Source organism: Eschrichtius robustus, chromosome 13 (assembly GCF_028021215.1).
Source record: "Eschrichtius robustus isolate mEscRob2 chromosome 13, mEscRob2.pri, whole genome shotgun sequence".
Lineage (NCBI taxonomy): Eukaryota > Metazoa > Chordata > Mammalia > Artiodactyla > Eschrichtiidae > Eschrichtius > Eschrichtius robustus.
Window position 1 is genome coordinate 12,234,628 of NC_090836.1, and position 13,492 is coordinate 12,248,119.

General features: G+C 36.2%; 1 protein-coding gene across 6 annotated transcripts in view; it reads right to left on the bottom strand.

The window, feature by feature from the left end:
* The window catches only part of GUCY2C (guanylate cyclase 2C), a 115,739-nt gene that overhangs the window by 40,876 nt on the left and 61,371 nt on the right, over nt 1-13,492 (bottom strand). For all 6 annotated transcript variants that reach the window (XM_068560128.1, XM_068560129.1, XM_068560124.1 and 3 more), the window contains 2 exons: nt 6,404-6,489; nt 3,181-3,292 (listed from right to left, as the gene is read on the bottom strand). In XM_068560128.1, coding sequence (XP_068416229.1) covers nt 3,181-3,292; nt 6,404-6,489 — 198 coding nt within the window. The remainder of the gene's footprint in view (nt 1-3,180; nt 3,293-6,403; nt 6,490-13,492) is intronic.

The window sequence follows — 13,492 nt, forward strand, 5'->3', positions numbered from 1 at the left end:
AGTTGGAGGAAATATCTGCTGAGTCCTTAGCCCCTCTCAATTCTTCCCTAGTGTAAACATCACATTACATGAAATATAATTATGATATTTAAATATACTACATAGAATTTAAATATAGTAAATTTTAATCCAACATACTTGTAAATCACCGCTATCACATTAGTTCTAAGGTTAAGCTTCTGCTGCCCTCTGGTGGCTCCTGTGGTTATCACAGCCTATTTAACTAGATAGATGGTGAATGCAGATTGAGTTTTATAACCCCAAGGTCATAGAACATGATCGTTGGAAAGAACTTTGAGATCAGTTAACAAATCTCCTGACTTAACAGAAGAAGATACTCATACTTAGAGAAGTAAATGGACTGAAATTAACACTGTCTAGATTGGTACTGAATAGAAGCATATTCATAGTTATCTCATACTGTCTTTCATTCCTTACTTCTTTCCTTCCTCCCTTCATTTCCTCCCTTCTTTCCTTCCTTCATTTCTTCCTTCTTTCCTTCCTTTCAAGGCACTGTGTTTGAGTAAAGAATGGACCCTACACTTACACGGTGTATGGTGTAAACAAATAAATGAGATATAAGTAATATGCTAGAAGTCCGGTGTAATAAGGGCAAGATCAATAACCTCCTGAGATGCTAAGAGAAAGCTTAGGAAAGGTGAAATCCAAGTTACACATTGAGGATGAGTGGTTGTTTACTAGTTCTATGGGGGGGTGGTGATAGATTTTAGTCAGAGGCAGTAGCATCAATAAAGACACAGGGGCATGAAGCTGCAAGACCCTTTCTTTAAGGAAGTAGGAGGAAGTTGAGAGAGTGGGGAAGAGATTTCAGGTAAGATGAGATAGAAGGCTGGAGACGTAGGAAGATCAGGGACATTTTGTGCTATAATAAGTCATTTGGACGCTGAAGGCAAAGTGGAGCTGCCAATCGAAGGGTTAGCAGCAGTTGGGTAATGCGACTGGATTCGCGCTGTCCTTCTGGCGGCAGTGGTGGCTGGGTTTGAGGTGGGCAGGAGGTGGGGCTGAGCAGGAAGACAGAGGGATGTCACTGGCACCCAGGAGACAGCTGAGGAAGGCCTGGGTGAGGAACAGGAACCAAATCTGCCTTGTCCGCTGCTGTGTCCCAGGTGCTTAGAACATTGTCTGGCATTAAGTAAATATTTGTCAGATGAATGAAAAGACAGTGATGGTAGAATCTCCAGATGAAACGTTCTGTTACTTAGTTGGCAGTTGTGTACACAGATGAAAGACCAGGCATGACTATCTTATTTGTATACTATTTGAAAGACTGAGTTACTTAATTTGTAAAGTTTGAAACTAAATGTAGCAGTTAAAGAATGAAAAGCTCTGGCTAACTGAATTTTCTAGTTAACTGAGGATGAAGTAAAGTTGCCCAGGATGAGGCAACGTCCCTGTCGTATGTAATGTAAATATTTAATGTGATCTCGTTTAGGTAAATAATGAGAACTCTCTCAAAAATCATGTTTTGAGAAGTTCATTATTTTAAACAGTACAGACCTTCTGTTTAATAACCAAAATATCTAAAAACTTTTAAAGAAATATATTAAAAATACAAACCCAACTCTGTCACTGAGGGCTATAATTAAGGAAAAAGAAAAATAATTTTAACTCAAAAAATTACAAAAGAAAGAAGCATAGAGTTGCAGAAGCCTGTGAGAAAAGAGATATATTTCAGAAGTCAAGTTTGGCTTGAATCTAGGAAGCTTGAAGATGGTTCTAGAGATAATTAAAAAGAAAAAAAAAAAAGCTTGCTAAAGAAAACAAATCAACTTTAAAAAGCAATGATGAGGGTAAATCATTTGGAAGAATGGGATCCCTACTTCCTACCTCTCTCTTTGCTTCAGTCAACTACCTCATGTCTATTGACTAAAAACACAGGATTCATTTTTAACCACATTTGACTCATGGAACACAAGAACTAGAAACATAGTTACAGCTATAATGTAAACAAGCCCATTTCATCAGAATTGTTCTCTTCAGTCAGATCAACCTTTCAGCCAGAGTTTCTGGCTGTAGAGCAGGGCTAGAAGTATTTCTAGTTTATAATTTTTAATATTGTTAAAAAATGGTAAATTAATAGAGTCATTATGGAAAATTCAGAAAACTAAGAAATATATAAAAAAGCAAAAAGAAAATCTGGGATACTATTACCCGGAGGCTACGACTATTGACATTTTAGCATATTTTTCTGCAGTCTTATTTCTATACATTGTTTTGCAAAGTTAGACTTTCATTAAATAAAAAAGCTGTATTACTTTACTCATAACTTTTCCAATGTCATTTAAAATTCTTTGTAAATAATTATTTTTAATTGGTTGCATGTTGCCCCATTTATGAATACATTGTAGTTTTCTAAGTCATTTTATTAATAATGTTTCCACCTTTTTTTTTTCTTTTGCATCTTTGGGCACAAATATTTGTTCAAATTTAAACTTTTTTCCTAAAAATTGATTAGTAATATGGAATTACTTACTATTCATTGTGGAAAGCCTTGGCCAAGCCAGCCATGGGCAGAGTGCCCTGAGACCTTGCTGCCCATGAGACACTCAGCTGGCCCTGTCCAGTGACAGTCAGTGTTATACAGTTGCATGGCAAGTTGCATGGGTGAAGCCCTAGACGTGTTAGGGCTTTCATGACATGATAGGACCTCATCTCAGGTAGGAGGGTAACCATCATTATGACCCAAGTATGTGTGTCCTCTGAGGAAACGGGGGAAACTTTAGAGGCCACGCTCACTTACCACCCTCAGCCTAATGACATCGAGTATTCCTTGCTGAAATATATATTCCATGAGTTTCCTTCAGTAAAATGTAAATGGAGTGAGGCTATGTGTCTCTGTGTTCATTTTGCCAATTGCCAAACCTAGTTTTCTATAGGAAAATTTACATCAAGGGGTAGGTAGGACACCCTATTGAAGACACCTTATATTAAAGACAGTTATAGCTAAATTAGAATGGGATATCTTCAGTGTTTTATCAGAACTGTAATATTATTCATTGGACAGAGACGTAAAGTCCATGTTTACAAACCTGGCAAATCTAATACAGACAATAAGCAAAACAAAACAGAAAACACAGGCTAATTTCATAAACCACAGAATTTACTCTCCTTACCAAAAAAACAATTTCAGGAAAAGAAACTTCACGAAGGATATCTTACCCCCGCCTGTAATATCATTAGGAAGTTTGTGGTTCTTCCAGATGAATGTGGGGCTCTTATCCACCGGGTTAGTCTGGTTTTTCCGGGTGTCATAGGTCAAAAGAACCTTGTACTGTGTCGGGGCATGAAAAGAAGAAGGATGAACAGAAAAAGACATTTTAGAATGACTTCTGATGAGACTGACCGTGCTGCCCAGTGACATCTGAATTTCATAGCAACGTTTCTCAGTGAAACAAGGTAAATGTTACCAGCCAGGAGCTAGTTAGCGTCCACTTGGTTCTCACCATGAACGTGGATTTAAGCTCCATGTGGGCCGATTAGTTTTTTGTTTCTTTATGACCATATGCTACACCTGCCCAGCAGAGATTCTTTGGGTCTTTCTAGTTCAAGTCTTTCATTTTACTAATGTTAAAATAGAGGCACAGGGCTTCCCTGGTGGCGCAGTGGTTGAGAGTCTGCCTGCCGGTGCGGGGGACGTGGGTTCGAGCCCTGGTCTGGGATGATCCCACATGCCGCGGAGCAACTGGGCCCGTGAGCCACAACTGCTGAGCCTGCGCGTCTGGAGCCTGTGCTCCGCAACAAGAGAGGCCGCGACGGTGACGGGCCCGCGCACCGCGATGAAGAGTGGCCCCCACTTGCCGCAACTAGAGAAAGCCCTCGCACAGAAACGAAGACCCAACACAGCAAAAATAAATAAATAAACAAATACTTAAAAAAATAATGACTCCCTTCTTTAAAAAACAAAAAAAAACAAAAAAAACAAAAAAAACCACTCTGAGCCTTCCTTCCCTTGCAAATGGAGGGTGCTAAGAACTTTAAAAAAAAAAAAAAAAAATAGAGGCACAAAAAATTAAATGGCTAGCTCCAAGTCACATGACAAGGGAGGCAGCAGTGTTTTCCACAATATTAAGTTGTTATTAAAAACGATGTCTTGAGAAAATGCACCATAGCTAACATCCATTATCCATATTTATACACGTCAAGGGGCTCCTAGAGAATTCTACATTTGTTAATTTCTGTCAATTACATAATTTTTGAATCTCTTCTAGCCCTATGCTCTAATGTGCTTTCTTAGACATGACACTCATTAGGTTTCCAAGATAAAAGGTTTCTTTTTCAAGTAATCTGTCAATGGAAATATTAATATATCCTTAAATTACTGCTGCATATATTGAGTCAGTTTTGTAAGAGACATCTGGAAAATGTTCATCCTTCTAAATTCACCACTGCTCCCTCAAAACATTCTGGACAAAATTTTACATTTTCAAAACTATACTCTTAACTTGAAAACAGAATATAAACTTGCATATATTGAGGATAGAAAATATCCTATATATTAGGGGCTGGTAGATTATATCTCTACTGAGACCTACTCTGGTTATGGAATAACTTATCTATAGCCCTATGTTTTTTGTTTTTTTTTAAAGTTTTTATTTATTTATTTATTTATTTTTGGCTGTGTTGGGTCTTCGTTTCTGTGCGAGGGCTTTCTCTAGTTGTGGCAAGCGGGGGCCACTCCTCATCGCGGTGCGCGGGCCTCTCACCACCGTGACCTCTCTTGTTGCGGAGCACAGGCTCCAGACGCGCAGGCTCAGTAATTGTGGCTCACGGGCCCAGTTGCTCCGTGGCATGTGGGATCTTCCCAGACCAGGGCTCGAACCCGTGTCCCCTGCATTGGCAGGCAGATTCTCAACCACTGCGCCACCAGGGAAGTCCCTATAGCCCTATGTTTTGACAATTAATCCCTGTTTTCCCCATAGATACATATCATACAGCACAACTGATGGCATTAGATTATTGAAAAGTTCAACTAGGCTTGCCTGTGGAGACAGTAAGTGCACAGAACCACATTTTTCATTTTGAAGAGCAATCATAAGGCTGACATAGAATCTCACCGCAGGTATCTGCCTCTCTCCAAGGGAGGCAAAGGCATCATCCCAGGTGCAAATAACTTAGAGGGGCACGTAGTTATCTCAGTAGTTACTACTAGAAACTGAAGTATTGAGCAGATTTCATTTTAAGGTATTCCCATGGTATGATGCCAAATACAGCATTATAGTAAAGGTTCAGTATAACTAAAACAATGTAACTAAAAACGATGCATCACTTTTCTGAAATACTGCTACCCCCGCCCCGAACTTCTAGTTTAACTTTCTCAATCTGAGCATCTTTTCTCTAGCTTTCCACATTTCTCATTATAGATGTCGTTTACAAAGCTGGGTCAATACATACACTCAATATATGAGTTAGGGACGTCACAATGCTCATATTGGAAAATTACATGAAAAAATGAAAAACTTTTTCTAGTAGATTCCTCGTTATGTCAGGACCTAACTTCTTAAAGAAGAAAAGGTTTCTACCTACCATTTGGTTGGTTAGAACAGTGGATTCTAGTTCATGATGGGCACAACTCTGGGTGACATAAAGGCAGGTATTTTTGTTTTTAAATTAAACGCTTAGCAGCCATCAACTATGTGCCAGATAAGAAGCTAAGCACAGGAGACATGGAGAAATGAGATCCATTCCCTTTCTTCAAAGAACCTACTATGTAGGTGTGTGAATATATCTATCTATCTATCTATAGATAAATAGATAGATATGTACTATGTATATATAGTGTGTGAATATAAAGCACATATGTAGGTATGTAAATATATATCTATCTATATACAGATAGACAGATATGTACTATGTATATATAGTGTGTGAACATAAAGCATAACATTAGAAGGCTGTTTGTATGTGCCAGAGGGATTACACAATTAATGATTTTCATGAGACTTCAGAAGGAGAGAGAATAGGTAATGCTTCATTCAAATTTTTAGTTGTGGAAATGAATAAATGATTCTTAGGAAAAAACCGTCACCTTCTCGTTGGTATCTCATCAACCGTCTGGTCTTTATACCAGTGTTTTCTGGGTGGGTATTTTTTATACAGTAAATAGAGTGGATACTCTGAATAAGAAGTTCTATGGGAGAAAATGTTTAAGGAATATGGCCCCAAGGGGGGCATCATCGTAAATCTGAAATAAACTAACCTCTAGATTTTAAACATAACTTCTCTAATTCCTTTGCTAGTATTGGGTTGGCCAAAAAGTTCGTTCGGTTTTTCTGTACGATCTTAGTTACAGAAAACCTTTTGGCCAACCCAATACTTGCCTTCCAGGATAACCCTCCTCACCTAGTCACTTAACCCCAAGTTCGTGATAAGAAGTCAGACATACTTTGTTGGTGTCCACAGAGGTGTACAGAAGGAACATAGTATTGTCGATATCTCCACAGTCATCCAAAGTCACAGGACCCACACGCCCTAGGGCAAAATCAGAAAGAGTTAGAGGCCATTGTTGACTTCTTGACTGAAAGACCAGTTACATCCTGACAGAGGGTATAAAATAGATTCAAATTGCTCTATTTTACTGAAAAATTATTGACCTTAATGATGTAATCTGAGGGCATCCGGATTGGTTCTTGGCCCTGAGATCTCTGAAGGATATTTTTATAAGAGATGGTATTTAGTTAGAAGGAAAATTCTTTTTCATTGCATTTAGAATGATGACACTAAATGTAATCAGTCAGTAGATTTCTCCTGATTATTAGTGACAAGTTTTTGTTGAGAGTATTTACTAAACTAGTGGCACAGTGTTTGTCACTCCATAATCTAACTTAGATTGTAAAAAGGTCAAAATCCCTTCACTACCATGTATTAGCTGAACACACTGAAAAAGTTAAGTTCTTTAAGTCTCAGTTTTCTCAACTATGAAATTATAGCCATATAGGATGAGCCTATGAAACGGCTGTTTAGGTAAAAGAAAAAAATTGATCAAATATCAGTAATTTCACATGGTTCAATATAATAGCTAATATTTATTTTGTGTTTACTAGACCAGGCTCTGTGCTAAGTGCTTCATATGCATTTATCATATTATTCTTCCCCAAATACCATGACATAGAAGCTGTTATTATCTCCATTTTATTGATGAGAAATCTGAGGTCAGAAATATTACTAACTTGTTCCAGGTTATAGGTACAGGTAGCAGGTGACTAACTGCTGCTTATGATCACAGAGGTGCAGGCAAAAAGGTGGCAGCCACTGCTGTTGCACCTCCCCCATTGTTGAAGCCCTTCCCCCTCTGCTGATTATGACTTTCAAGGGATGTAAAGGGTTGGTGCTCCCCTCAATCCCCCTTCGTTTTTCTCTTTTTCCCCTTTGAGAGCCAGACATTGAAGACTAGAATATTCAAGCAACTGCATATATGGGGGAAATTAGAAAGCTACTACACATGCCCAGGGGAAGGCAGAGGCTCAGAAAAGACCTAAGAAGACCTTAAGTTTACACCTCAGGCTGATCCTCAGCAGATAGCCTACAACAATAAAAACAGAAACAAAAAGCAAAACCAAAAAACAGCAAACCCCGGGGAATGAGAAAATTCCCCATTCCCCATGTGATTTCCAGGATTACCGATTATTAGATTCAAATGTCCAGTTTTCAACAAAAAAATCACAAAGCATACAAAGAAACAGGAAAGTATGGTTCATTCAAAATAAGAGAAAAAAAAAACCCCAATGGAAATTATCCCTGAAAAAGACCTGATGGTGGATTTACTAGACAAAGGCTTTAAAACAACTGTCTTAAAGATGCTCAAAGAACTAAAGGAAGGCATGGATAAAGTCAAGAAAATGATGTACGAACAAAATGTAAATAGTAATAAAAAGGTAGAAAACCTAAAAAAGAAACCAGAAAGAAATTCTGGAACTGAAAAGTACAGTAACTGAAATAAAAAATTCACTAGAGGGATCAAAGGCAGATTTGAGCAGGCAGAAGAAAGAATTAGTGAACTTGAATATAGGACAATGGAAATTATCAAATCTGAGGAACAGAAATAAAAAGGATTGAAGAGAAGTGAACAGAGCGTAAGGGACCTGTGGGACACCACCAACCAGACCAATACATGCATTGTGGAAGCCCCATAAGGAGAAGACAGAAAAATGGGTAAAGAGACTATTTAAAAAAATAATGGCTGAAAACTTCCCAAATTTGATGAAACACGTGAATATAAACACCCAAGAAGCTCAATAAATGCCAAGTAGGATGAATTCAAAGAAATCCATGCCAAGGCACATTATAATCAAATTGTCAAAAGCCAAAGATATAGAATTTTGAAAGCAGCAAGAGAGAAGTGATTCATCACATATAAGAGATGTTTAATAAGATTTATAAGCAGATTTCTCATTATAAACTTTGAAGGCCAGAAGGCAGTGGGCTGATATATTCAAAATGCTAAAAGAAAAAGCTGTCAATCAAGAATCCTTTATTCAACAAAGCTGTCCTTCAAAGTGAAAGGAAAGTAAGACATTCTAAGATAAAAGTTGAGAGGGTTTGTTACCTACCACTAGACCTGTCCTGCAAGAAATGTTCAAGGGAGTCTGGCAGGTTAAAATGAAAGAACAACAGACAATAACTTGAAGCCATATGAGGAAATAAAGATCTCAGTAAAGGTAAATACACAAGCAATTACAAAATCTAGTATTATTGTAAGAACAATGTGTTACTCCACTTTTTGTTTTCTACATGACTTAAGAGATGAACAGGGCTTCCCTGGTGGCATAGTGGTTAAGAATCCGCCTGCCACTGCAGGGGACATGGGTTTGAGCCCTGGTCCAGGAAGATACCACATGCCGCGGAAAAACAAAGTCTGTGTACTACAACTACCGAACCTGCACTCTAGAGCCCGTGAGCCACAACTACTGAGCCCACATGCCTAGAGTCTGTGCTCCGCAACAAGAGAAGCCACCACAATGAGAAGCCCATGCACTGCAACCAAGAGTAGCCCCTGCTCGCCACAACTAGAGAAAGCCCACGTGCAGCAACAAAGACCCAGCACAGCCAAAAAAAGAAAGAGAGAGAGAGGATACATTAAAAAAAATTAGTCTAACAGTTAGTATTATTGTAACTTTTGTTTGTGACTCCACCTTTTGATTTTGAAGCAATTTAGGAGACTAATGCTTAAAAAAACATTAGTTTCCTACTTGGACACAAAGTATAAAGATGTAATTTTTCAACACCAATGTCTGAAAGGGATGGGAATGGAGCTATTAAAGGAGGAGAGTTTTTGTATTCATTGAAGTTAAACTGGTATAAAGTCAAACTAGAGGGTTATAATTTTAGCATGTAATCCCCATGGTAACCACAAAGAAAATAGCTAAAGAATATACACAAAAAATGAAAAAGGAATTTAAACATTTCACTATAAAAAATAAACAATACAAAAGAAGACAGTAATGCAGGAAATGGGGATAAAAAAGCTATACAGCATATAAAGAACAAATAACAAAGCAACAGAATAAATCTCTCCTTATCAGTAATTACTTTAAATGTAAATGGATTAAATACTCCAATCAAAGATAGAAATTCAAAAATTGGATTAAAAAAGTGATCCAACAGTATGATGTCTATAAGAGGTTCACTTTTGATCCAAAGACAGAAATGGGTTGAAAGTGAAAGGAAGGAAAAGGATATTTCATGCAAATATTAACCAAAAGAGAGCAGAGGTGCCTACACTAATATCAAATAAACAGACTTTAAATCAAAAAAGTTTACAAGAGACAAAGAAAGAAATTCACTATATATTAATAAAACATTCAATAAAGTAAAAATATATAACAAGTATAAACATTTATGTAACCAACAACAGACCAACAAAAAATATGAAGCAAAAATTGGCACAAGAGAAACAGTTCTACAAAAATCATTGGAGATTTTAATACTCCACTTTCACTAATGGATAGAATAACAAGACAGAAGATAAGTAAGGAAATAGAGGAGTTGAACAAAATGATAAACCAACTAGATATAATAAACAAATACAGAACAGTCTACCCAACAACAGAATGCACATTTTTCTCAAGTGCCTGTAGGACATTTTCCAGAATAGACCATATGTTAAGCAACATATTAAGTCTCAGTAAAATTTAAAAGACAGGTATCATACAAAGTATCTTCTCTGACCACAATGAGATGAAGTTAGAAATCAATAACAGAAGGAAAACTGAAAAATTCGCCAATTTGTGAAAATTAAACAGCACACACTTAAATAACCAATGGCTCAAAGAAGAAATTACAAGGGAAAAGTTTTAAGACCTAGAGATAGATGAATATAAAAATACAACACACCAAAACTATGGGACACACACAATCAAAGCAGTGCTAAGGGGAAATTTATAGCCATAAATGCTTACATTAAAAAACAACAAAGGTCTCAAATCAACACCCTAACTCTACAACTTAAGGAACCAGTTAAAGAAGAACAAATTAAACCCAAAGCTAGCAGAGAAAGGAAGCTGTAAAGATTAGAGCAGAGATAAATGAAATACAGAATAGAAAATCAATCGAGGAAATCAATGAAACCAAAAGCTGGTTCTTCAAAAAGTTCAACAAAATTGACAAACCTTTAGCCAGATAGAGTAAGGAAAAAAGGAGAAGACTTGAATTACTAAAATCATAAATGAAAGTGGAGACATTACAACCAATTCTAAGGAAATAAAAAGGAATATAAGGCAGTACCATGAGCAACTGTATGCCAAAAAATTTGATAACCTAGATGAAATGAACAAATTTCTAGAAACACAAAACCTACCAAAACAAAACCATGAAGAAACAGAAAATCTGAATAGACCGATAACTAGTAAGGAGACTGAATCAGTAGTCAAAAATCTCCAGACCCTCTACCCCCTAAGAAAGGGCCCTGAACCTAATGACTTTACCAGTGAATTCTACCAAACATTAAAAAAATAATTAACACCAATCCTTCTCAAACTTTTCCAAAAACCTGGAGAGAAACACTGCCTAACTTATTCTATGAGGCTAGAATTACTCTGATACCAAAGCCAGACAATGACACAAAAAGAAAAGAAAACTACACACCAATATCCCTTATGAACATTGATCTAAAAATCCTCAACAAAATATTTGTAAACAGAATTCAGTAGCATATTCAAAGGAGAATACAACATGACCAAATAAGATTAATTCCTGAAATGCAAGGATGGGTCAACATATAAAAATTAATCAATATAATACACTACAAGAGAATGAAGAAAAAAACCACATGATCATATGAATTGATGCAGAAAAAGCATTTTACAAAATTCAATACTTTCATGATAAAACACGCAACAAACTAGGAACAGAAGGAAACTACCTCAACATAATAAAAGCCATATATGAAAAACCCACAGCAAACATCATACTCAATGGTGAAAGACTAAAAATTTTTCCTCTAAGATCAGGAACAAGGCAAGGATGCCCAATTTCACCACTTCTATTCAACATAGTACTAGAAGACCTAGCCAGAGCATTTAAGCAAGACAAAAAAGGCATCCAAATTGGAAAGGAAGAAGTAAAATTAACTCTGTTCACAGAAAATATGATTCTATATGTAGAAAACTCACAAGATTCCAAACACAAATAACCTGTTAGAACTAATAAAAGAGTTCAGCAAAGTAGCAAGATACAAAGTCAACACAAAAAAAATCAGTTTCATTTCTATACACTAACAATGAACCATCAGAAAATGAAATTAAGAATACAGTTTCATTTAAAATAGCATCAAAAAGAATAAAATACCTAGGAATTAACTTAACCAAGGAAGTGAAAGACCTGTACAATAAAAGCAACAAAATATTTCTGAAAGAAACTTGAGAAAACATCAATAAATGAAAACACATCCCATATTCAAGGACTGAAAGACTTAATATTGTTAAGAAATCAATATTACCCAAAGCAACTGACACATTTAATGCAACCCCTATCAAAATCCCAATGATATTTTGTGCAGAAATAGGAAAACTCATCATAAAATTCATATGGAATCTCAACGGACCCTGAATAGCCAAAACAAATCCTGAAAAAGAAGAACACAGCTGGAGGACTCACACTTCTTGATTTCAAAACTTACTACAAAGCTACAGTAATCAAAAGATACTGGCATAAAGTCAGACAAATAGACCAATGGAATAGAATAGAGTGTCCAGAAATAAAACACTGCATATATGGTAAAACGATTTTCGAAAAGGGTGCCAAGACAATTCAATGGGGGAAAACATAGTCTTTTCAACAAATGGTGCTGGGAAATTTGATATCCATATGCAAAAGAATGAAGTTAAGACCCTTTGATAATGCCATATACAAAAGTCAACTCAAAATGCAGCCACAACTTAAATATAAGACGTAAAACTGTAAAACCCTTAGAAGAAAACACAGGGCAAAAGCGTCACAACACTGAATTTGGCAATGATTTCTTGGATGTGATACTAAAAGGCATAGGCCACAAATGAAAAAGTAGACAAATTGGACTTCATGAAAAGTTTAAAAATTTTGCGCATAAAACGACAGCACAGTGAAAAGACATCTCACACAATGGGATATAACATTTGCAAATCATATATCTAATAAGGGATTAATATCCAGAATACATAGAGAACTCCTAAAACTCAACAATAACAACAGAAAACAACACAATTCAAAAATGGACAAAGAAAAGAAAAAAAAAAAAATGGACAAAGGACCTGAATAGACATTTTCCAAAGAAGATATACGAATGACCAATAAGCACCTGAAAAGGTGCTCGACATTACTATTCATTAAAGAAATGCAAGTCAAAATGACAATGAGATACCACTTCGTACCCATTAGGATGGCTAATATATATATTTCTCTCTCCTCATCAACATATATATATATATATATATATATATATATATATATATATATATATATAAAAGTGTTGATGAGGATGTGGAATATTGGAACCCTTGTGCACTACTATTGGTAGGAATGTAAGATGGTATAGCCATTGTGTAAAACAATATGATGGTTTCTCAAAAAATTAAAAATGAGATTTCCATATGATCCAGCAATTCCATTTCTGGGTATGTACTGAAATAAATTGAAAGCAGAGTCTTGAAGACACCTTTATACACTGATGTTCATGGAAGCATTCTTCACCTTAGCGAAAACATGGAAGCAACTCAAGTGTCTATCGACAGATGAACGCATAAGCAAAACGTTGTATATAATATGATGGAATATTATTCAGCCTTAAAAAGGAAGGAAACATATCCTACAATATGGATGAAACTTGAGGACACCATGCTAAGTGAAATAAGGCAAGCACAAAAAGAAAAATATTGTATGATTCCACTTATATGAGGTACATATAAATCATAATCATAAGATTATGTGGTCAAAATTGTAGTAAAAATCATAAAGACAAAAAGTAGAATGGTGGTTTCCAGGGGCTAGAGGGAGGGGAGAA